The sequence below is a fragment of the Littorina saxatilis genome, linkage group LG6 (assembly GCF_037325665.1).
Source record: "Littorina saxatilis isolate snail1 linkage group LG6, US_GU_Lsax_2.0, whole genome shotgun sequence".
In the NCBI taxonomy this organism is placed as follows: Eukaryota; Metazoa; Mollusca; class Gastropoda; order Littorinimorpha; family Littorinidae; genus Littorina; species Littorina saxatilis.
Genome location: NC_090250.1, coordinates 1,350,046 through 1,375,655, shown reverse-complemented (window position 1 = coordinate 1,375,655; position 25,610 = coordinate 1,350,046). Strand labels below are relative to the sequence as shown.

At 45.0% G+C, this 25,610-nt stretch overlaps 1 protein-coding gene across 1 annotated transcript in view; it reads left to right on the top strand.

Annotated features, from left to right (window-relative positions):
* The window catches only part of LOC138968253 (nuclear pore complex protein Nup98-Nup96-like), a 49,138-nt gene extending 24,594 nt beyond the window's left edge, over positions 1 to 24,544 (top strand). Inside the window, exons 20-39 of the mRNA XM_070340815.1 lie at positions 785 to 924; positions 2,560 to 2,673; positions 3,689 to 3,802; positions 4,708 to 4,900; positions 5,210 to 5,338; positions 6,679 to 6,849; positions 7,286 to 7,585; positions 7,923 to 8,065; positions 8,554 to 8,695; positions 9,066 to 9,164; positions 10,082 to 10,191; positions 10,683 to 10,862; positions 12,944 to 13,077; positions 14,088 to 14,375; positions 16,175 to 16,330; positions 18,336 to 18,465; positions 18,866 to 18,989; positions 20,678 to 20,823; positions 21,137 to 21,333; positions 21,964 to 24,544. Coding sequence (XP_070196916.1) covers positions 785 to 924; positions 2,560 to 2,673; positions 3,689 to 3,802; positions 4,708 to 4,900; positions 5,210 to 5,338; positions 6,679 to 6,849; positions 7,286 to 7,585; positions 7,923 to 8,065; positions 8,554 to 8,695; positions 9,066 to 9,164; positions 10,082 to 10,191; positions 10,683 to 10,862; positions 12,944 to 13,077; positions 14,088 to 14,375; positions 16,175 to 16,330; positions 18,336 to 18,465; positions 18,866 to 18,989; positions 20,678 to 20,823; positions 21,137 to 21,333; positions 21,964 to 22,066 — 3,113 coding nt within the window. The 3' untranslated portion in view covers positions 22,067 to 24,544. The remainder of the gene's footprint in view (positions 1 to 784; positions 925 to 2,559; positions 2,674 to 3,688; positions 3,803 to 4,707; positions 4,901 to 5,209; positions 5,339 to 6,678; positions 6,850 to 7,285; positions 7,586 to 7,922; positions 8,066 to 8,553; positions 8,696 to 9,065; positions 9,165 to 10,081; positions 10,192 to 10,682; positions 10,863 to 12,943; positions 13,078 to 14,087; positions 14,376 to 16,174; positions 16,331 to 18,335; positions 18,466 to 18,865; positions 18,990 to 20,677; positions 20,824 to 21,136; positions 21,334 to 21,963) is intronic.
* Positions 24,545 to 25,610: the final 1,066 nt, after the last annotated feature.

The following is a 25,610-nucleotide window of genomic DNA, read 5'->3' as shown; positions in this document are numbered from 1 at the left end:
TTGAAGCAATGATCAACATTTCGTCGGCACGTATGTAGATAAAGTGTGTATCCAAAGAAAACGGGTGGTGGTGGGTTTTGGGGGGGTAAAAACAGGTGACTGGCTTGTGTTGGGTGTGGTATGTAGACCAGGTCAGGGGTCAAGGTTAGGTCAGATCGCGTGAAGGATTGTGGTATAGATTCACTTCTCAGTTCTAACCGAGCTGCATTCGCCGATTCTTGAAGACGATTTCACATTGTTCGGTTTCGTAGCGGCTCCAGAAAAAATAGATAAAGAAGATACCAAAGGAGATTTCCTACAGGTTGATCTGCACAGCAAGTTTTCAGTGTCTGCGTGAGGAAGCGCTGTCGAAAGGGCAGTGTCGATCTCAGTGGCAGTCGACGACTCGTGTCCCCGTAACTTGAGTAGGCTACAGACAGACAGATCTAGATCTAGCGTCTCCCACTCTTGCACCGTGTCTATGCTTACTGTATGGGTGACGGAGTGATTGAGTTTGTGTTACTGTTTGTCGATTTCTTACGGGAGCCTTGAAGGCTTCGCCTCTTGTTGTCCTTTGTTGTTTCACACGGCAATTTGGGAGGCGTTTATGAAGAGGAATGTGTGGTTTATTTTCTGCTTAGATCATTTGTGCGTTAAAAATATTATGATGACCTGAAAAGATTAAAACAAACTTAAGTTTTGGAACTTTTATGGTAACTTTCACTGGAGCTTTATGTTGTGGAAACAAACATAATATGTGTATATTTCCTGGTTGTTGAATGCCTTTACTTGCTATTTGTTGCAGTTCATTTCCGACGCAAAGAGATTGTGGTGTACCCAGATGACAGCTCCAAGCCCCCTGTCGGAGAGGGTTTGAACCGACGCGCTGAAGTCACGCTTAACTTTGTGTGGCCCACTGACAAGACAACACGGCAGACTATCAAGGTCAGTGAGAGAGAACGAGAGCATCAGCAAACAAGTAAACAAAAAAAGCAACAAAAGTGGTCCAGGTTTTACTGTTGTATGACTTTCGGTATTTTCAGTGGCCAATTTGTGAGTTGACAGGATTTGTCTTTAAATCTAAAACAAAAATTTAAATAAATATAGGTGAATGTTGTCAAGTTGGATGTGGCTTGTTGTTGAACAATGAGCGCTTCTGGGGTGATAACGCGAGACAACTCCTGTGATCTTGTCACGAGGTGGCGCCAGTTACCAGCCGAAAGAAAGAAGGGGCATAACCTCACCAGAATCGACCATTGTCTGTTTACCGTATAAAATGCACGACTTACACACAAACTGTTACCAAACGGATATGCTATTTGGGACCAATGCAAGGTTTTTTTTTCCTTTCTCGTGTGATCTTGCCGCGAGGTGGCGCCAGTTACCAGCCGAAAGAAAGAGGGGGCATAACCTCACCAGAACCGCCCATTGATAGAGATCGCCCATTGATAGAGATGTGAATGTTGTCAAGTTAGAAGTGGCCTGTTGCTGAACAATTGATTGAGATGTGAATGTTGTCAAGTAAGATGTGGCCTGTTGCTGAACAATTGATTGAGATGTGAATGTTGTCAAGTTAGATGTGGCCTGTTGCTGAACAATTGATTGAGATGTGAATGTTGTCAAGTTAGATGTGGCCTGTTGCTGAACAATTGATTGAGATGTGAATGTTGTTAAGTTAGATGTGGCCTGTTGCGGAACAATTGATTGAGATGTGAATGTTGTTAAGTTAGATGTGGCCTGTTGCGGAACGATTGATTGAGATGTGAATGTTGTCAAGTTAGATGTGGCCTGTTGCGGAACAATTGATTGAGATGTGAATGTTGTCAAGTTAGATGTGGCCTGTTGCTGAACAATTGATTGAGATGTGAATGTTGTCAAGTTAGATGTGGCCTGTTGCTGAACAATTGATTGAGATGTGAATGTTGTTAAGTTAGATGTGGCCTGTTGCTGAACAATTGATTGAGATGTGAATGTTGTCAAGTAAGATGTGGCCTGTTGCTGAACAATTGATTGAGATGTGAATGTTGTTAAGTTAGATGTGGCCTGTTGCTGAACAATTGATTGAGATGTGAATGTTGTTAAGTTAGATGTGGCCTGTTGCGGAACAATTGATTGAGATGTGAATGTTGTTAAGTTAGATGTGGCCTGTTGCGGAACGATTGATTGAGATGTGAATGTTGTTAAGTTAGATGTGGCCTGTTGCTGAACAATTGATTGAGATGTGAATGTTGTCAAGTAAGATGTGGCCTGTTGCTGAACAATTGATTGAGATGTGAATGTTGTCAAGTTAGATGTGGCCTGTTGCTGAACAATTGATTGAGATGTGAATGTTGTTAAGTTAGATGTGGCCTGTTGCGGAACAATTGATTGAGATGTGAATGTTGTTAAGTTAGATGTGGCCTGTTGCGGAACGATTGATTGAGATGTGAATGTTGTCAAGTTAGATGTGGCCTGTTGCTGAACAATTGATTGAGATGTGAATGTTGTCAAGTTAGATGTGGCCTGTTGCTGAACAATTGATTGAGATGTGAATGTTGTCAAGTTGCCTGTAGTTGAATTCGTTAAGTTGCTTTGTTGCAGGATCCTGAGCGACTGATTGCAATGAACTACCAGGAGAAACTAGAGAACATTTCCAGCCGGATGAACGCCAAGTTCATTGACTACCGCCCCGAGACAGGGTCCTGGGTCTTTGAGGTGAGTAGCGTCAGTCTGGACTGTTGGATGCCCTTTCATCTCGGAGGCTTAAACAATAAGTAGTCAGTTTGTTCATTAAAATTCATCAAATTCTAATTAAAATTAAAATGTCATTAAGAGATACAAAAATGATCGCATTTTATTCTTTGTCGTTTCCCTGATCCAAAAATATATAGACATGTCATGTTGAATCTAAATATATGCTCAAAATAAAGAAAATTGGTTGGCGCAAATTAGGTCCTATGTTTTCATGTCTTGCCGAGACCGGCCCGACCCATCTCGAACTTCCGGTTTTGTCCAGCCAAGCCTTACTAGTGTCCTTTATGGTTGATCCCGGGTTTCAGTGTAGATTTTTTTAGTTCCTGGCCGACGGGTTGACCAAATGTTTTGATGTCACTTTACATGTTTTTTCTTTCTTTCTTTCTTTCTTTCTTTCTTTCTTTCTTTCTTTCTTTCTTTCTTTCTTTCTTTCTTTCTTTCTTTCTTCTTTCTTTCTTTATTTCTTTCTTTCTTTCTTTCTTTCTTTTTTCTTTCTTCCTTCTTTCTTCCTTCTTTCTTTCTTTCTTTCTTTCTTTCTTTCTTTCTTTCTTTCTTTCTTTCTTTCTTTCCTTCCATCCTTCCTTCCTTCCTTCCTTCCTTCCTTCCTCCCTCCCTCCCTCCCTCCCTCCCTCCCTCCCTCCCTTCCTTCCTTCCTTCCTTCCTTCCATCCTTCCTTCCATCCTCCCTCCCTCCCTCTCCCCCCCTCCCTCCCTCTCCCCCTCTCCCTCCCTCTCCCCCCCCCCCCCCTCCCTCCCTCCCTCCCTCCCTCCTTCCTTCCTTCCTTCCTTCCTTCCTTCCTTCCTTCCTTCCTTCCTTCCTTCCTTCCTTCCTTCCTTCCTTTTCAATTTAAAAGATGGCCGGGCAGTTTATGAAATAGAACATTCTGTCTCAGATGCATGAAGATGAAAATGTAGGCTGTTGTTATGAAATAGAAAAACCTGTATCGGATGCATGAAGAGGAACATTTTGTGTACAGGTTCCACATTTCTCCAAGTACGGGCTTGTGGAGGAGGACGACGAACAGATCGAACCCACCGAGCAGGAGAAAAAGAAACTGAAAACTCTGGAGGAACAGCAGAGAGCTGTGCAGGTAAATCACAGTGATGTTTAGTGATTATACTTGATGTAAGTACAAGTGGGGCGGGGATATAGCTCAGTTGGTAGCGCGCTGGATTTGTATTCAGTTGGCCGCTGTCAGCGTGAGTTCGATCCCAGGTTCGGCGGAAATTTATTTCAGAGTCAACTTTGTGTGCAGACTCTCTTCGGTGTTAGTGCATTTGTAAACAGGAATCGCTTGACAAGTGGCCCCCTTCATCCCCCCCTTCCTCGTCCTGATATGGCTCTGCGTAGTCGGCTGGACGTTAAGCAACAAATAAACAAACAAACAAACAATCTCTTCGGTGTCCGAACCCTCCCCCCCCGTGTACACTACATTGGGTGTGCACGTTAAAGATCCCACGATTGACAAAAGGGTCTTTCCTGGCAAAATTGCTTAGGCACAGTTAATAATTGTCTACCTATACCCGTGTGACTTGGAATAATAGGCCGTGAAAGGTAAATATGCGCCAAAATGGCTGCAATCTACTGGCCGTATAGAACTGTACCCACGGAATATGCGCGATATAAGCGTCATTGATTGATTGATTGAAGTGAATGTGCATTATCTGTGATGAATAGACGATGTTCAGAAATGACACTGTTGAAGTGTTTATGGGGTATGCTAGAGTTGCTCCCCCAAAAGTTTAAGAAGTGAAGATTATGAGTGATAGTCGTGTTGAGTAAGGGTGTATTCCGTAAAGAACCCTGACAGTTATTTCCGGAAAACGTTTATTGTTCCAGGTGCAAATTTCTGATAACCTGCATTGAAAATACAATCCAAAACTGAACTTTACTGACAAATATCCAAGTACGGCCTTGAGGAGGAAGTGTTTGTTGTGGTTTTATAACTTGTGTTTTTACTGACAGTGTCAATACTATCTTTGTATTTTTCAACAGAAACAGAAGATCAAGATGTTCAAAGCCAAGAAGCAGGCGCAGAAAGGGAAGGGAGTCGTTGGCATGGCGATGGCGGAGGCGGGGGAGATGGGGGCTACGGCCATGATGGGAGAGGGGGAGGAGGAAGAGGATGAGGAGGGGGTGGAGATGCTTCCAGACATCACCCAGGAGCAGTTCCCCTCTGACATGATGAGTATGTGTTGCCTGTGATCTCTACGCGTTGACTGTGTGTTGCCTGTGATTTCTACACGTTGACTGTGTGTTCAATGTGCGTTTTACTGGCTAAAAATAGGCAAGTATAATTTTGCACCCCTGCTGTGTAAAATACCAGTTGTTTTTTAATTCAACTTACGGGCCTAGACAAAAAATACTCATACTCACACATCTCCAGATTGTTCATTCACTTTCCAGACTGTGTGCATTCTACCTTCACAATATCATTCCCTGTGTTTATTTTTCCATTGTTGATGACATTTCTTGGTTCTCTGTTTGTGCTCCTCAGCGGAGACGATGGAGGATGATGAGCAGACGCAGCCTGGTTCCTTACCCCTGCGACTGGGCGTGTCTGCACGCAACGTTCAGCTCATGAAGGCCTCATTCTTCACGGAGGAGATGGTGGAGGGGGACAAAGGTTGGTGTTGACCAAAGAAAAGTTGAGTGATACAGTGGAACTTTCTTTGAAGGCCTCCAGAAATATGAGAAAATGATGTCTTACAAACAGAGCTGCCGTTGGCCGCTGTCAGCGTGAGTTCGTCCCCACGTTCGGCGAGAGATTTATTTCTCAGAGTCAACTTTGTGTGCAGACTCTCCTCGGTGTCCGAACACCCCCGTCTGTACACGCAAGCACAAGACCAAGTGCGCACGAAAAAGATCCTGTAATCCATGTCAGAGTTCGGTGGGTTATACAAACACGAAAATACCCAGCATGCTTCCTCCGAAAATGGCGAATGGCTGCCTAAATGGCGGGGTAAAAAACGGTCATACACGTAAAATTCCACTCGTGCAAACAACACGAGTGTACGTGGGAGTTTCAGCCCATGAACGCAGAAGAAGAAGAAGAAGAAACAGAGCTGCCAACACCCCCCGCGGGTTTGGAGGAAGAATTTACCCGATGCTCCCCAGCATGTCGTAAGAGGCGACTAACGGATTCTGTTTCTCCTTTTACCCTTGTTAAGCGTTTCTTGTATAGAAGAAATATATATGTTTGTAAAGATTTTAGTCAAGCAGTATGTAAGAAATGTTAAGTCCTTTGTTCTGGAAACTTGGATTCTCCCAGTAAGGTAATATATTGTACTACGTTGCAAGCCCCAGGAGCAATTTTTTGATTAGTGCTTTTGTGAACAAGAAACAATTAACAAGTGGCTCTATTCCCCCCCCCCCCCCTCCCCCCCCTCCTCCCCCCTCTCTCCCTCCCCCTCTCTCTCTCTCTCTCTCCTCTCTCTTCACTCTCTCTCCTCTCCCTCTCTCTCTCCCTCTCTCTCTCCCTCTCTCTCTCCCTCTCTCTCTCCCTCTCTCTCTCCCTCTCTCTCTCCCTCTCTCTCTCCCTCTCTCTCTCCCTCCCTCTCTCTCTCCCTCCCTCCCTCTCTCCCTCTCTCTCTCCCTCCCTCCATCTCTCCCTCTCTCTCTCTCTCCCTCCATCTCTCTCCCTCTCTCCCTCTCTCTCTCTCCCTCTCTCTCTGTCTCTCTCTCTCTGACTCTCACAGTTAATGGCACACACACTCTCTCTTGCGTCACAGCTAAAGCTGCAGGTATACACTATACATAATACACTAATACTATGATAGGAATGATACCACCTCCGAAGATCAGAGTCTCAAGGAAGAGGTTCCTGCTGATTTTTCAAGCAAACAGACTTCTATTCTTCAAGGATGAGTAAGTTTTGCTGCGTACCTCAAAGCAGAGGACTTTTTTTAATCACACTCAGTCTACACTGGCATCTAACTCCTCAATATTTTTGATGAATTGTACCAGAATCGCTGCATGAAGAAAGAAGCCCGTGGTACAGAGGAGAGGGTGTGATGCTGAAGAGTGGAGAGAAAGCCATGCCGTCGCTTTTCAACACGTCGCTAGGAATCAAACAGTCGCTGACGCCTCGCTCCATGTCGCCAGACCCCAAGGAGATGATGATGAGAGAGAAGAAAAGTGAGATTTTGTTGTTGCGGGAATCCGTTTTTCTCTGATATATATGTGGGATCACAAACAAAGATATTTCTTACAAAAAGAAGATTGTTATTGTTTTTCTCACAGAAAAGTAAATTTGATACAGGTTTATTTCTTGTAGCTATGGTGTAGAAAATAATGCATGGTCGTGACTAATTTGAGGGGCTTGATCCTTAGCAATGATGGAGTATTCTCACAGAGTGATATGAGTCAAATTTCTTTCATGGTTTGTTGACCCAAACTTTGTCACAAAAAGCATTCCTTTAGCACAAAGATTTTTTTTGCTGTTCTAAAGACACGCACATTCTGCTTGTCGTAGCTAATGTTCAACCAAGTTATCATCTCGGTTGAAAGTTTTCATGTCATTCAAAGTATCGAAGGATCCCAATAAAAACTTGCTTCTGTAATTTTGACCAAGGTCTTTTCCAAGCCACCTTCGGCCAGACAACGTTCGGCCGCCCACCACCCGCCTCTCTGCACCTCCCGCCCACAGAGCACAAACTGATCAGCAGCGGTCTGATGGAAGACGACGTCCCTCGCAAGATCGTGGGCCTGAGGGTGCAGCACGAGGTGCCGGAGTTGAGTGAGTCGCTGGTGTACCACAAACAGAAGGTGTCGGTGGACGCTGCCTGCTTCATGGGGCGCTCCTTCCGCGTGGGCTGGGGGCCCGGCTGGACCCTGGTGCATGCTGGGAATCCTTGTATGTCCGAGGAGGAAGGTGAGAGAGAGGTTTTAATGAATTTTGTGTTTGTGAAAAGGTGAGACAGTGTTTAATGAATTCTGTTTGTGGAAAGGTGAGAGAGAGTTTTGAATGATGTCTGTGTTTATGGTAAATGGAGAGAAAGTTTTTAATTGAGTGTTTGTGGAAAAGTGAGAGTTTTTAATGAAGTCTCTGTTTGTGTATATTTGTTTATTTCTTTGAGGGCAGACTTTTTTTTTCTTCTATGTATTTTTGTTATCAAAAAGTGTAGCACAGGCAAGTTAGTTCATCCGTTTTTGACTTATCATTGCAAACACACTGACATTTCAAGTGAATGAACTTAAATGTTTGACAGGAGAGTCCAACAAGCAATCAGCGTATTCTTTGCTGCCGTCCATTGGAGGCGGTCAGTCCCAGTCTCGCAGGAAAGCCTGGACAGTGTCCCTGGAACAACTCAACGTGTCCGACTTCTTCCATCCTGCTGATGCTGTCATCAGGGTAAGTTAGAATTGATTAAAGATACCTTTTTTTTCTGTGTAGAACATCTTGTAAATCATCACAGATAACATGACAGTATATTTCCACTTGGACTCACATCAAACATCAGCAGTCTGGTAGAGTGGGAGGTGTACTTTTGTGCTGACATCCACGTTGATCATGTGCACACGCACGCACAAACACACACACACACACACACACACACACACACACACACACACACACACACACACACACACACACACACACACACAGGCACACACACAGGCACACATACACACTCACACACACATACACACACACACACACTTACACACACACACACATACACACTCTCACACACACACTTACACACACACACACACACACACACACACACACACACACACTCAGGCAAATAAACCACAGTAGTATGTTTAAGAAAATAATAAAATGTCTGTAAAATGATAGGTTTCACTGATGATCTATTGTACATGTAATGTTTGCAGAAGAGCCACGAACAGCTGCTGGAGATAGCGCTGGCCAACAGCCGTGTGGGGAAGGAAGCGGGCTGCCCTGTGGCCGCCCCCGCCCCCAGCACGGACGCCCTGCACCGTTACGCTGACAACTCTGCCGCTAACACTGTGCTGGGTGAGTCTTGTAGCCTTTGCTACAGTCATACAGCGGAACCGTAGAGGTTTGCTACAGTTTGGAGAGTGTTTCTTCTTCTTCTTCTTCTTCGTACGACGGTTGTGTCAGACTCGGAATCTGGAGGATGCCATGAACATGGACGTTCTTTCCAGGTCCTCCAGTGCTCCCCACATTTTGGTCCTCAGATCTGTTTGGTCAGGCCATGTCTGGATCCGCTGGAGAGTGTTTGAATGCAGGTTATTTTGTGTGCGTGTGTTGAAAGTTGATTTGCAAGAGCAGGAAGAAGAGAGAACTGTTTGGGTGTAATGAAGTTAGTGTGTGTTTGTGTGTTCCACTGTACCTCAAAGTTTCTCCCTGTACATACTTGCAGAGAGTCACGGTGACGCAGGGACCCAGTTACAGATGAGACTGGTGTGGCAGCTCTGTGTGGCGCTGTGGGGAAACCCTCCTGAACTGGAAGAAGATACCGGTCAGTTGAAACCTTCTCTTTGTCTTAAAACTTTCATGTATTCAACTACCCAAATTCAGAAGCTCCGGGCATTAGAATCATCTGTGAAAATTCTAATTTTGGCGGCAGTAAAATAGATTTCAAAAATGAAAAAGTGTTGACCACGGGAAGAATAATCTTAGGTTAAAAATGTTTTTGTTTTTTTAAAGCACTATCATTGGTCTTTTGCTTAGGGACTGTGCTTATGGCATTGATCCTGCTGAATTTTTGTTCGGGGGGAGCAAGCCTTCGAACTCCCCTAGTTTTCTTTTTTTCTTCTTTTTCCTGTCAGTTTACGTGTCAAAGGCTCATGCAAGTGTGACAATTCTCACATATATTAGAATCTATGGAGATGAAAAGTTAACATATCTATAACAGGGTTCGTACAGAGTCCTTGAACCCTGGAAAACTCCTTGAAAATTGGAAAACCTTTTCCAGGCCTTGAAAAGTGCTTGAAAATAGAGTTTTGTTAAATAGTCATTGAAAAGTACTTGATTTTTCCAAATTGTTGCCTATCCATTTCGTCAGCAGCTTGTCTTATTTAAAAAATAATGCAACTCCCTTTTTTTTTCGTCAAATACAGTACACACATTTTGGGAGAATAAAAGATCGAGTGAAAACGAAAGCAGACGAACTAACTATTACTAGTCACCTGTAGTTGCTTCCCTTCCCGGAAGTTGGCAAGGGAAACAACTACGGAATGACTAATAGTTTGCAGACTTGAAAAACTGAAGATAAGCTTGGTGCTTTGCATTAATTTGGGGAAAATCATGTCCTTGAAAAGCATTTATTTGGTCCTGGAAATGTCCTTGAAAACTCATTGAATTGTATCAGCTCTGCCCTGCAGGAACCCTGCTATAACCTAAAAGTAGCCATGTTTCTTTTGCTGTGTGCAACAGAGCGTGGTGGCTACACAGAATGCCAGGCGCGACGTGAGGCCCTGTCCAGGTGGCTGACGTCTGCAGCACAGACCAAGATACAGTCAGAAGTGTCCGCTTCAGCACATAAGGTGAGCATGCTGTGTTGGTCAACCTTTTGAAACAGAGAAAGGGATCATTTCTTAGAGTTTTAATTTTTTAACTGGTGGGCTGTTCGCATTTGTGGATGTAACACATTTGAAAATAATGTGCACATTTTGAGAAATTCAGTTTGTTGTAATTTGTTCTGAATGAATCCTTCAGGGAAGGTATTGAAGAGGTGTGATTTTAGTGAAAAGTCAACTGTGGCAAGTGTTACATTATTTGCATTATGGCTGAGGCTTGTCATTCTTTGAGTAGAAGAACAGTAAAGGGCCTCTTTTCCTGAATTCACTTTTGGGAAAGGGATTTTATAACGTTTTTGTTCTGTACCATGCTGAAGCTCACCCTCTCCCTTCAACACCAACAAAATAAGAACAAAGCACTTGTTGATTCATTTTCACAAAGTGTTTTATAACCTTTTCATTCCTAGTTGATTCATTTCTACAAAGTGATGATTTTGCAAACTTTCATGTTCCGCCAGACTGAAGGTCACCTTGAAGGCATCATGGCACACCTGAGCGGCCGTCAGGTCGGTGAAGCGTGCAGCCTGGCACAGGACGCTGGAGACGACCGCCTGGCTCTGTTACTGGCCCAGGCAGCGGGGAGCAACGTCCCGAGACAGATGGTGGCCGTGCAGCTTGCAAAGTGGGCAGAGATGGGGGTGAGTACACTTGGGTTCGTGTGGTTTTATACAGCCGTTCGGAGATGTTCACTAACCATGTGTGGACACAAGCTGCTCGCTTGTGACTGGCCTTGTATGTCGCGTGGGAAAGTTTGCCTCAATAAAAGCAAGATAATTTACTTTTAGACAGCCTAGCGATTTGCCCCTTTCACCCCACCCGGGAACCTGGGCTGACATGCACAAAGCAAAAGTGGGTGCCACCCAACTGGGTAAGAACCAGCTGCGAGATCTCGATTTTAATCAATCTGACCTTGTTGTACACCTCGGCCCTGGTGGATCACTGGCTCCCCCCCCCCCCACCCCCCCCCCCCACCCTTCATGATTGTCCATTGACCCAACTTTCAGCCCTGGTGGACCACTGGCTCCCCCCCCCCCCCTTCCTGATTATCTATTGACCCAACTTTCAGCCCTGGTGGACCACTGGCTCTCCCCCCCCCCCCCTTCCTGATTGTCTATTGACCCAACTTTCATCCCTGGTGGACCACTGGCTCCCCCCCCCCCTTCCTGATTGTCTATTGACCCAACTTTCATCCCTGGTGGACCACTGGCTCCCCCCCCCCCCCCTTCCTGATTGTCTATTGACCCAACTTTCATCCCTGGTGGACCACTGGCTCCCCCCCCCCCCCTTCCTGATTGTCTATTGACCCAACTTTCATCCCTGGTGGACCACTGGCTTCCCCCCCCCCCCCCTTCCTGATTGTCTATTGACCCAACTTTCATCCCTGGTGGACCACTGGCTCCCCCCTACCCCCACCCCCTTCATGATTGTCTATTGACCCAACTTTCATCCCTGGTGGACCACTGGCTCCCCCCTACCCCCCCCCCCCTTCCTGATTGTCTATTGACCCAACTTTCATCCCTGGTGGACCACTGGCTCCCCCCCCCCCCCCTTCCTGATTGTCTATTGACCCAACTTTCATCCCTGGTGGACCACTGGCTCACCCCTACTCCTACCCCCCCCCCCCCCCCTTCATGATTGTCTCCCCCCTACCCCTACCCCCTCCCCCTTCATGATTGTCTATTGACCCAACTTTCATCCCTGGTGGACCACTAGCTCCCCCCTACCCCTACCCCCACCCCCTTCATGATTGTCTATTGACCCAACTTTCATCCCTGGTGGACCACTGGCTCCCCCCTACCCCTACCCCCACCCCCCTTCATGATTGTCTATTGACCCAACTTTCATCCCTGGTGGACCACTGGCTCCCCCCTACCCCTACCCCCACCCCCTTCATGATTGTCTATTGACCCAACTTTCAGCCCTGGTGGACCACTGGCTCCCCCTACCCCTACCCCCACCCCCTTCATGATTGTCTATTGACCCAACTTTCAGCCCTGGTGGACCACCGGCTCCCCCTACCCCTACCCCCACCCCCTTCATGATTGTCTATTGACCCAACTTTCAGCCCTGGTGGACCACTGGCTCCCCCCTACCCCTACCCCCACCCCCTTCATGATTGTCTATTGACCCAACTTTCAGCCCTGGTGGACCACTGGCTCCCCCCTACCCCTACCCCCACCCCCTTCATGATTGTCTATTGACCCAACTTTCAGCCCTGGTGGACCACTGGTTCCCCCCTACCCCTACCCCCACCCCCTTCATGATTGTCTATTGACCCAACTTTCATCCCTGGTGGACCACTGGCTCCCCCCTACACCTACCCCCACCCCCTTCATGATTGTCTATTGACCCAACTTTCATCCCTGGTGGACCACTGGCTCCCCCCTACCCCTACCCCCACCCCCTTCATGATTGTCTATTGACCCAACTTTCATCCCTGGTGGACCACTGGCTCCCCCCTACCCCTACCCCTACCCCCACCCCCCTTCATGATTGTCTATTGACCAACTTTCATCCCTGGTGGACCACTGGCTCCCCCCTACCCCTACCCCCACCCCCCTTCATGATTGTCTATTGACCCAACTTTCATCCCTGGTGGACCACTGGCTCCCCCCTACCCCCACCCCCTTCATGATTGTCTATTGACCCAACTTTCAGCCCTGGCCTTATGGCATTGGACAGCTGGTTATAATGATGTACACTCTTTTTTGTATTTCAGGTCACAGAGTTCATCAGGGAGCAGCGACAGAGAGTGTTCTGCTTGCTGGCCGGTCTGCTGATCTGGGACGGACCTCAGTCGGTCAACACGTGCTGTGGGATGGACTGGAAGCGAGCCCTCGCCCTGCATCTCTGGTAAGCTCCACTTTAACGCCTGGCATAGACCTGTCGAAAGAGTTTCTCAGGCTTAATGTTGTTAGGTTGCAAGGTACACCAGTGTTCGGATAAATTTCTATTCAAACCATTCCCCCCCCCCTGTCCCTCTCGCTCCCATCATTTAACAGGGGTTTAACGGGGGTCAGTTATATGTAGTGAATTAAGTCTGTAGTGTAAAATTCGGTCGTAAGAAGGGCAGTGTTACAAGGGGGGTGGGGGGGTGGTGGTGGTGTGCTTAAGGAGAGTTTGACAGCGAAGGACACTGTGTTCTGTCCCAAGTTAACAGTGAAAGTGTCAGAACTGTGTTCTGTCCCAAGTTAACAGTGAAAGTGTCAGAACTGTGTTCTGTCCCAAGTTAACAGTGAAAGTGTCAGAACTGTGTTCTGTCCCAAGTTAACAGTGAAAGTGTCAGAACTGTGTTCTGTCCCAAGTTAACAGTGAAAGTGTCAGAACTTGGCAAACATGAGCACACACACATGCAGGGACAACAAATGTACTGTGTAGTACTGTATGGCAGCTCGCTTTCCCAAGAGAGAAGGCAATCTGGATTTCCTTGAGGATAACCTCACATGACTGTGTAGTACTGTATGGCAGCTCGCTTTCCCAAGAGAGAAGGCAATCTGGATTTCCTTGAGGATAACCTCACATGACTGTGTAGTACTGTATGGCAGCTCGCTTTCCCAAGAGAGAAGGCAATCTGGATTTCCTTGAGGATAACCTCACATGACTGTGTAGTACTGTATGGCAGCTCGCTTTCCCAAGAGAGAAGGCAATCTGGATTTCCTTGAGGATAACCTCACATGACTGTGTAGTACTGTATGGCAGCTCGCTTTCCCAAGAGAGAAGGCAATCTGGATTTCCTTGAGGATAACCTCACATGACTGTGTAGTACTGTATGGCAGCTCGCTTTCCCAAGAGAGAAGGCAATCTGGATTTCCTTGAGGATAACCTCACATGACTGTGTCCTCATCCTTATCTTTGTGGTTCAGGTACCACTGCCAGCCCAACGCCCCCATTCCACAAGCCCTCAAGCACTACGAAAACGCCTTCAAAGGCACGGAGGACACACGATCCTATGCAGCTCCACCCCTGCCCCCGTATTTGGAGGAGTCGGCAGGGCTTGACCTTGACCTCTTGAAGGACAGCGACGTTGACGGGAGCCGCGTGTTGGATGCCTGCTACCACCTGTTGAAACTGTTCTGTCAGAAGGGATACCCTCTGGAGACCATTCTCAACCCCACCTGTGTCACCGCTAACAGTCTCGACCACCGTCTGAGGTAAAGTTGCACTCGCGTGGGATTTCCTTCTTTTTGACTCACATGCGAAGCAAAAGTGAGTCTATGTACTCACCCGAGTCGTCCGTCCGTCCGTCCGTCCGGACGTCCGTCCGTCCGTCCGTCCGGAAAACTTTAACGTTGGATATTTCTTGGAGACTATTCAGTCTATCAGTACCAAATTTGGCAAGATGGTGTATGATGACAAGGCCCCAAAAAACATACATAGCATCTTGACCTTGCTTCAAGGTCAAGGTCGCAGGGGCCATAAATGTTGCCTAAAAAACTGCTATTTTTCACATTTTTCACATTTTCTCTGAAGTTTTTGAGATTCAATACCTCACCTATATATGATATATAGGGCAAAGTAAGCCCCATCTTTTGATACCAGTTTGGTTTACCTTGCTTCAAGGTCAAGGTCACAGGAGCTCTTCAAAGTTGGATTGTATACATATTTTGAAGTGACCTTGACCCTGAACTATGGAAGATAACTGTTTCAAACTTAAAAATTATGTGGGGCACATGTTATGCTTTCATCATGAGACACATTTGGTCACATATGATCAAGGTCAAGGTCACTTTGACCCTTATGAAATGTGACCAAAATAAGGTAGTGAACCACTAAAAGTGACCATATCTCATGGTAGAAAGAGCCAATAAGCACCATTGTACTTCCTATGTCTTGAATTAACAGCTTTGTGTTGCATGACCTTGGATGACCTTGACCTTGGGTCAAGGTCACATGTATTTTGGTAGGAAAAATGTGTAAAGCATGTGAGTCGTATGGGCTTTGCCCTTCTTGTTTCTTGTTGTGAAATTGCCGAAATGGCCATACAAGATTTAGGTAATAACAGAATTCTGGAAATAATTCTGTTGTGTTTGTATGAGTAGTGAAAGCAAGCTTTCTACACTTGCACCTTGTCCACATGTTTACGACACATCCCACAGTAGTGATTGGCTATGATATCACGCGGGAAAGTTTGACTGAAAAAAGCAAGCGTATTCACTCTTTCACAACCCAAACAAATGTTGAGAGTTTTGAGCAGTCCATGTTGCCACTTTTTATTCACCGTGAAAAAGTTATTTTGTGAAAAAAGAAGAGAGTGGCAGCAGGTTTAGAAAGAAGGTAGGTGAGGAAGATCACGTAGGGTTGACACATTTTTGTTTGTTCGTTCATGGGCTGAAACTCCCACTGCTTTTACGTGTATGACCGATTTTACCCCGCCATTTAGGCAGCCATACGCCACTTTCGGAGGAAGCATGCTGGGTATTTTCGTGTTTCTATAACCCACCGAACTCTGACATGGATTACAGGATCTTTTTCGTGCGCACTTGGTCTTGTGCTTGCGTGTACACACGGGGGGTGTTCGGACACCGAGGAGAGTCTGCACACAAAGTTGACTCTGAGAAATAAATCTCTCGCCGAACGTGGGGACGTACTCACGCTGACAGCGGCCAACTGGATACAAATCCAGCGCGCTACCGACTGAGCTACATCCCCGCCTGGGGGGGGGGTTGACAAATAGGACCTTTTCTTTTCAATAGGTTAGGACTCAATTTGAGTCTTTTGAATTACTGGACCAACCTTTGTCTACATGTATGCTTGTAATAAAGGAGGATGTTGAAGCAGCTCACATCAGAATATTGGTTAATTTATTTATTTATTAAGAAGCCTGAAGAAGCCTCCATAAACGAACATTTGATTTAGTTTGGTATGTGCTGTCCTTATATAAGTGTACAGAATTCTTTTTTCCAACTATATGTATAATTATTTTTAAAGATTTGTTCTGTGTGTTTTTCAGCTGGCACCTCCAGTGTGTCCTGCAGGCATTGGACTTCCACCACCTGTCGCCTCACAGCAGGGCGTCACTGCACGCTAACTACGCCTCTCAGCTGGAGTCTGTCGGACTGTGGCACTGGGCCGTCTTCCCCCTGCTTCACATCCACCACCCCACACAGTAAGTCCCACGTAGTGATGCAGTGAAACCCCCCTTGTAAGACCTTTAAATAGAGTGGAACCCCCCTTTTTACATTTAGTCAAGTTTTGACTAAATGTTTTAACGTAGAGGGGGGAATCGAGACGATGGTGTGGTGTATGTGTGTGTGTGCGTGCGTGTGTGTAGAGCGATTCAGACCAAACTACTGGACCGATCTTTATGAAATTTGACATGAGAGTTCCTGGGATTGATATCCCGGAACGTTTTTTTCTTTTTTTGGATAAATGTCTTTGATGACGTCATATCCGGCTTTTCGTGAAAGTTGAGGCGGCACTGTCACGCTCTCATTTTTCAACCAAATTGGTTGAAATTTTGGTCAAGTAATCTTCGACGAAGCCCGGACTTCGGTATTGCATTTCAGCTTGGTGGCTTAAAAATTAATTAATGACTTTGGTCATTAAAAATCTGAAAATTGTAAAAAAAAATAAAAATTTATAAAACGATTCAAATTTACGTTTATCTTATTCTCCATTATTTTCTGATTCCAAAAAGATATAAATATGTTATATTTGGATTAAAAACAAGCTCTAAAAATTAAATATATAAAAATTATTATCAAAATTAAATTGTCGAAATCAATTTAAAAACACTTTCATCTTATTCCTTGTCGGTTCCTAATTCCAAAAACATATAGATATGATATGTTTGGATTAAAAACACGCTCAGAAAGTTAAAACAAAAAGAGGTACAGAAAAGCGTGCTATCCTTCTCAGCGCAACTACTACCCCGCTCCTCTTGTCAATTTCACTGCCTTTGCCATGAGCGGTCGACTGACGATGCTACGAGTATACGGTCTTGCTGAAAAATGGCATTGCGTTCAGTTTCATTCTGTGAGTTCGACAGCTACTTGACTAAATGTTGTATTTTCGCCTTACGCGACTTGTTTTCTTCTTCGTTCATGGGCTTAGACTCCCACGTTCACTCATGTTTTTAGCACGAGTGGATTTTTACGTGTATGACCGTTTTTACCCCGCCATTCAGGCAGCATACGCCGATTTCGGGGGAGGCATGCTGGGTATTTTCGTGTTTCTATAACCCACCGAACTCCGACATGGATTACAGGATCTTTTCCGAGCGAACTTGGTCTTGTGCTTGCGTGTACACACGAAGGGGGTTAAGTCACTAGCAGGTCTGCACATAAATTGACCTGGGAGATGGAAAAAATCTCCACTCTTAACCCACCAGGCTGCAGCAACCGGGATTCGGAACTCACGACCTCCCGATTAGGAGGCCGACATCTTACCACCACGCCACTGCGCCCGTCAAACCATCCTTTTAAGACCTACATATAGGTGAAAATCAGGTCTGAAAAAGTCACCCGAAAGCGGCTGAATGGCGGGGTAAAAATGGTATACGCGTAAAAGATGGTGAGAGTTTCAACCCATGAACAATGAAGATAAAGGTCTTAAGAAAGGGAGTCTTAAAATGGGGGTAAACTTACAGTGCTTATTAACAGAAAATCTGAGAAAACAATGTCTTAAAAGAGAGGGAGTCTTATATTGGGGGGGGGGGGGGGGGGGGGCTTAGAAGAAGGGTCCCACTCTATCTTCCCCTTGCCCTGATAGCAACAAGTCAAGGAACATAACTCTATCTTCCCCTTGCCCTGATAGCAACAAGTCAAGGAACATAACTCAATCAAGTGACAACTACAGCAAAGAGTGAGTTTTCAAGCAGTTGCCTACCTGCTAATGAAATTCAAACTGGACATTTTATCGCTAGGGATGGGGTCCAGAACTTGTGATTCCCAATAAAGACTTGTCCATTTCATGACTGATATTTCTTTCAAATATATGTACATCACCTCAATTGAACTTGGAAGTTTGACTGTATTGAAAACCAACATCTCGCCTTGAAATCTCTTCCTGAAAAGTCTTGACGTCATTGAAAAAAAACTTGCTTAAATAATGTGATTTACCTCGTGGATTTCCTTGACGTAGCAATTTAAAAGTACACTGTTAATTTGCAGACGAGAGCATGCCATCAGGCAGTTACTCGGGCGGCACGTTCAGCTGTCGGAGAAAGATGCCTACCTGGAGCTGGAACGTTTTATGGTGGACAACCTCAGTATCCCTCCTGAGTGGATTCATGATGCCAAGGTAACTGTATGTGTGTGTTGTGTGTGCGTGTGCTTGTGTGTGTGTGTGTGTGTGTGTATGTGTGTGTGTGTCTGTGTGTGTGTGTGTGTGTGTGTGTGTGTGTGTATGTGTGTTTTAATTGATATAGGAAATATAGGGGGAGAAAGCATGTGACTGTAAAAGTGTTATGGTAGACTGGTTTGCATTTAAGACCTCTCCCCCTCACCCTCACCTTTTAAGTCCTTGCTTTTCAAAATGTCCTGTTCATAGTGTCGGTAAATCTGCCCGCATTGTAAGACTCCCTCCTTTTACAGACATTAATTTCTCAGATTTGTGAAGGTCTGAAAAGGGGGGGGGGGGGGGAGGGGGGGGGGGTTCTACTGTAAAACCTAACTCATGTTTTGTTCTCTGCGACAACCAGGCGACCAAAGCTCACTACCTGCGGGAACACAAGGAGGAGGCCACTCACCTGTTGGAGGCGGGACGCTGGAACGAGGCTCACCAGGTGATCGTCACCCACCTGGCGGCCGATGCCATCGTCAATGGTACGTCAAGTACAGCTGTCAACTGTTACGCTTTCAGCGTAGTATGCTCTGTTGTACAGTAGAACCCCCCTTGTTAGACCTCAAACAAATTTGAAAAAAGAGGTCTTGAAAAAGAGGTAGTCTTAAAATGGGGGCAAATTTACAGAAGTTATGGCAGGTGATCGTCACCCACCTGGCGGCCGATGCCATCGTCAATGGTACGTCAAGTACAGCTGTCAACTGTTACGCTTTCAGCGTAGTATGCTCTGTTGTACAGTAGAACCCCCCTTGTTAGACCTCAAACAAATTTGAAAAAAGAGGTCTTGAAAAAGAGGTAGTCTTAAAATGGGGGCAAATTTACAGAAGTTATGAAAAGAAAATGTGAGAAAACACGGTCTTAAAAGAAAAGAAGGCTTAAAATGGGGTATGGGGGGTATTTCTTAAAATGGGGTATGGGGGGTATGTCTTAAAATGGGGTATGGGGGGGGGGGGTGTCTTAAAATGGGGTATGGGGGGGGGGTGTCTTAAAATGGGGGTGTGTCTTAAAATGGGGGGGTGTCTTACAATGGGGGGTGTCTTAAAATGGGGGGTGTCTTAAAATGGGGGGTGTCTTAAAATGGTGGGGTGTCTTAACATGGGGGATGTCTTAACATGGGGGAGGTCTTAACATGGGGGGGGGGTCTTAAAATGGGGGGGGTCTTAAAATGGGGGGGGTGTCTTAAAATGGGGAGGGGGGGGGGGTCTTAGAAGGGGGGGTCCACTGTAACAGAAATCTGTATGCCGTTGCGTCAAGCCAAAAATTGCTACACTCAAACAAATAATCACAATCATGTGACAGTGCTCTCTTTCTTGTGAGTCCTTGTACTCATTTCTGCTTCTCCCTTCATATATAGTGGTCACAATATGGGTTAACAACAAAAAAAATTCCTCACTGAAAAGAGGCACTGCAAACACTCTTATGGGCATAATTATGTTTGTGCTTTCCAAATAAGGTTATTACGAATGTATATTTTTGCACAAGATAGCATAAATGTGGATTAGATTTAAGACAATGCTACACGTAAACACCATCAGCTTCGCTGACTATTCCAAAAAATTCCAAATCACAGGGGTTGGCAGGTCTGGCAAGAATTGATCACCCACAGGCGTTGCTGTCAGAAGAAGATAACTTTGAATTGATCACCCACAGGCGTTGCTGTCAGAAGAAGATAACTTTGAATTGATCACCCACAGGCGTTGCTGTCTGAAGAAGATAACTTTGCATGGGAAAATGTTCAGTACAGTGGTACTTACCCTGTGAGGCCCCTACTATCAGAGGACACCTCCCATTGTCAATACACGACCAACATGTGCCTGTCATGACAGGCCTCTTGCAATAGAAGGACATTTGTCTCGTCCCAAGGGTGTCCTTTCATCCCATGTACCGCTGTAGTCTTGGTTTCTGCACACTTTGTTTTGCCATGATGAACTTTTGCTGGCGCTTCATGTGTATATTATTCTTTGTTATCACTATTAATATATATAGTTTTAGAGTCCTGTTGAACATTTCTGTCAAATCACATGTGTGACCATTGTGTATGACTTGATTTAAAGTTTCCAGCAGAACTCTAATGGTACTGGAAAATATTGAGGTGATAATAAAAGCTAAGTTGCTTTGGTGTGTCCATATATTCCATTGCCGTCTTTTAATATTCTTTCTTTTCTTCCAGACAACCACAGTGACTTGATGGAGTTTCTGGATGTGCTGGCGGCACCGGAGCGCAGCGTGGCAATTCTCAACTGGAACACTTGCGGCAAAGTCTTCTACGATTTCATCGTCCTGTCGCGACACATGGTTATATTGCAGCAGTCTCCGGTAGGTTTTAGTTATTCTGTCTTGAAAATAGATAATATTGGGAAATAACTGTGTTGGTTTTGTTTGGCATTATAACGGAGGAAGTCTTAAAATAATGGTAAATTTACAGACTTTACGAAGAGAAAATGTTTGGAAACAAGATGTTATTAAAACAGAGGGGGTCTCAGAAGAAAGATCTCACTGTACGGGCTCTGTGACCATTTTCACTGTTCGCATTACAAGGCATCCTTCATTGCCGTTATCACAGACTGACAGACTCATCTCAGTGTATCTCAAGCTAACAAAATCTGAAATATTCCCTCGCTCATTTCAGAATGAAGTGACCCCATATGACCTGGAGCACCTGAAGTCGGAGGTGCGCAGTCTGTGCGGCCGCGTGCGTCATCTGCCCTGCCTGTGTGCGCTGGACCGGCACTGCCAGTCGCTGATGGCGTCGCAAGCCATGACCATGCTGCGTACCATCCTGCTGCATGCTGCCGCCACCATGGAGACCGGTGCTGCAGCCACAGAGTGAGTGTGTGTGTGTGTTGGGGGTGGGGGTGGTGTTGGTGTTGGTGGGTGTTCAGGCAATCCAAATCTCCGCGATTTCCGCAAAAGCACCAACAAATTTAAAAAAAATAAAATTAGTGTTTGTTTTTTTAACATGCACAATTTATCTTTCACCACAGGGGGGTAAATTCATATTTTCAAGGCCAAAATGCTTCAGCTGAGAGAGAGAGAGAGAGAGAGAGAGAGAGAGAGAGAGAGAGAGAGAGAGAGAGAGAGAGAGAGAGAGAGAGAGAGAGAGAGAGAGAGAGAGAGAGAGAGAGAGAGAGAGAGAGAGAGAGAGAGAGAGAGAGAGAGAGAGAGAGAGAGAGAGAGAGAGAGAGAGAGAGAGAGAGAGAGAGAGAGGCGGAGAGAGGCGGAGAGATGGAGAGAGATTGTGTGTAAAGAAGTAATATCAGAAGCAGCAGAATTAACATTAAGAATGGAACTGTAGCAATTGAGAGGTTTGTTTCCCCAAATGAGGGTCCAGCTTAAACGATTCTACAATTATTACAGGAAACCTGATATAAGAAGTTTAGGATTCGAAGCTTACAGTGGAAAGTGGTTCAAATGCAGTGGTCACGTTTGTTACATAACTTTCTCTTTTTCTTTCAGCCTGCTTGCTCAGACGCTGAGCGGCCTGCCTTTGCCCGAGGACTACGCCCTGCAGGAGCTGCGTGACTTGACCCGCTCACATCTCATGGAGGTTCTCAGCTGAGTCGTGGTGCCTGGGGAACATTTCCGCCGTGATGGACTGTGCATCACAGTCACTTTAAGGACCAGTGGCGTTTGTGTTTGACAGGTGCTCTGGGCAGTCTCCATGGTTACGTCAATACAGGCTGGCGGACTCTCCCATGATCCAATATTTTCCAAGAGAAAAAATGTACTCCCAGAAAGTAATGGAGGAGTCCGGCATAATTCCACATCCACTGTGTGTGTGTTCTAGCTGTCACGAGAGATCATCAGATTACCTTCATAAATTTAGGTTCTGTCTTACAAACCTGAGAAAGGGCTGGAAAGTTTTCAGACATTTGTTTTTCCTCGGCCGTTTTTCATCTTGACAGTACTGCATAGAGTTCATGTGAGCTTCAGCGAACTTCTGTTTTGGACGTTGCAGTTCTATCAGTTTTCAAGACCAAGGCTTCTCCGTTTGCCAAGTGCTCTGGGCAGCCTCTGTGTTTAGACACTACTGCACAGAGTTGATGTAGGTTTCTGTGGAGGTCAGTTTTGGACTGTGTTCAGTGCCAACACTATCAGTTGTAAGACCAGTGAACATTTGCAAAGTAGTTTGTGTGCTTTTGACAGTCTGCATGGTTAACATACTACTGCACAGAGTTCATCCAAGTCTCCAATAGACTTTCTCCGTCTGGAGATCATCCAAGTGTTTTCCTTTGGACTGGATAGACTGAACAAGGGGATTTTTTTTTCTCTCTCTCTCTCTGAAGCAGAGATGTACCTCTAGTAACAGACGGCAGTCTTTGAAGCTTGGGTATTGCAGAAATCTCCACAATATTTTGTCCACAAAATGTGTGTCGATCAGCAGACAGCAGAGGTTGTAACTACCCATATTCTTGTGCATAGTATGATTTTAACTGAATTTTGTTGGGGGATGTAATTTATTTCAAGTTTTTAGCATGGAGGAACAGAATAGAAATCATTTTGTCAGGTTGATTCAGTTTGTGAAATTTCTGAGACATGATCTAAGAAACAATTTTTGATTTGTGGTTATGATTTTGGAACATGGATGGGGATTTCTTTGCTGACATTTTGGTGAAACTGTGCATGTGTAGGTTTCAAACACATTTGTCTCAAGATCAGAAATGCAACTATAACTGTAAATTTCCCACAGCTTGTTTGCTCCCCCCGCCCCCCCCCCCCCCCCCCCCTTTCCCCCCTTTTTCAGGCACTGTGTGTATTTACATTACAGAAAGCAAAGAAGAAATTAACCAAATCAAGAGGCAGTAAATCCCTGCCATTATTCAGGAATAAAAAAAATGAGGATGTAAATATGATTCTGCCTTGATGTCTTTATGGAAACGTTGTAAACACTGTTGATATGTTCAACTTGTTTTATTTGAACTTGATGATGTATTATGTGAAAGAGGTCTGTTGTGACTGCGTTGACAAACTCTGTGAGCGCTTGTGGCATGACTGCAGTGAAGTTGAGTGAAGGTCAAAATGACTACAGTGGTACCTGTGATGAAAGGACACCCTTGGAAGTGTGACCAGCCAAAGGTGTCCCTGCATTGCAGGTAACCTGTCATGAAAGGTATAGTTTGGTCGAAATAGACAAAGGGACAAATAGAATGTTCTTTTATGGGAGGTGGCCTCTCATGCCCCTCGCACCTACAGATACAAATCAAGAAAGTTATGTTTTGGAGGCTTTGGTGACTTTTTTTTATTATTCTAAAATATAAAAATTTTGGTAACCTGTATAGTGTACATTTTGAAGAAATTGAAGGGTGACGGTCGTGCACTGGCCTTGCAGCAGGACTAAGTGTGGGACAGGGTACTCTTGACCCAATGCCTCCCAGAACGCTCAATATCGCCTGCTAGAGAACCCATTTGGGGGCCGTGTAGCTCTGTTGGTAGAGCCATGGACTTCTTATCCTAAGGTCACAGGTTCGAATCCCGGTAGGGGCGGACACAGGTCAACTTAAAGTGCAGACTCAGAGACAGTATCCATGTCCCACCTCTGTTTTACCACAGTGGTGCGTAAAAGACCTCGGTCATTCTGTCATAAGTGCAGGTGGCTGATTACACCTAAACACGCACACACCTGGGTAGCGCCACTCTTGTTGCTGCTAGCTTTCCACTGGGTTTGAGCATTCCTACTTTGGAAAACTCGCTGTGCTTATGTTGACAGAGTTACTTCTCACATCTTTGTAAAAAGGCTTAACTTACTTTTAACAGGGAAATGATAATACAAATCGTGAGCAACAAAAACACAGCGAATTTATAAAAATATTTACCAGTTCTTTGTTCACAGAGGAGAGTAAGCATGCACTATGTGCTAAATCAGTTAGTGAGAATTTTTTTGTTTGTGTCGTGTACATTTTAATGATATGGGTCGTGTATGTAGAGTGATTGTGTTGTGTGTCTTTTGAGCGATATTGAGACGGAGCATCGTCTTTGATTGTAGCTGTGAAGTAATGGTGTATGTGTATTGAGAATAAAAGGACCAAGGAAAGAATCATGTTTTTGCGACTGTGTCAGTTTTGTCGAATTGAATGTTTACTCTCCCACTAAACACTCAAACATACACACTCTCTCTGAATGTATGCCCATTCACACACCCCGCGGGTTAGGGGGAGTCCCATATTGGTTGGGACTAGAAAGAATTTACCCGATGCTACCCAGCATGTCGTAAGAGGCGACTAACGGTTCTGTTTCTTCTCTTCTTTTGTCTTATTTCTGCCTTACCCGTCCTTTCACCTATATTTTCTTCCAAGAAAACTCTCCCTACTATTCCCTGCAGTTTTCCAATTCTTTTCTTGTCTTATTTCTACCTGACTGGATCCATCACCTTTATTTCACTTACCAAAAGTCTTCTTTTCCACATCCTTATTTCTCTGCACCCCGCATGTCGTATGAGGCGACTAACGGATTCTGTTTCTCCTTTTACCCTTGTTAAGTGGTTCTTGTATAGAATATAGTCAATGTTTGTAAAGATTTTAGTCAAGCAGTATGTAAGAAATGTTTAGTCCTTTGTACTGGAAACTTGCATTCTCCCAGTAAGGTCATACATTGTACTACGTTGCAAGCCCCTGGAGCAATTTTTTGATTAGTGCTTTTGTGAACAAGAAACACTTAACAAGTGGCTCTATCCCATCTCCCCCCCCTTTCCCCTATCCCATCTCCCCCCTTTCCCTCGTCGCGATATAACCTTCGTGGTTGAAAACGACGTTAAACACCAAATAAAGAAAGAAAAGATGCCCATTCACGCCTATTCAAAACGTAGTTCATTTGTAAGCTTATCTTATGTGGTACAGAACCCATTATGTTCAAATTTAACTGATACAATGTTCAAAGTAATCTGTTATAAACGTTAACAAAGGCGTAGTACTTTTGAGTTCTTTTTGTGTGTCGAAGCGGAATAGAGTGATGTGGTTTGAAGTCGTAAAGTTTGTCAGTCGATTCAAAAGTGACGTGTTTTGAAGTTGTAAAGTTTAGTCAGTCGATTCAAAAGTGACGCGCTTTGAAGGTGTAAAGTTTGTCCGTCAATTCAAAAGAGACGCACACACACACATGTATACACACGC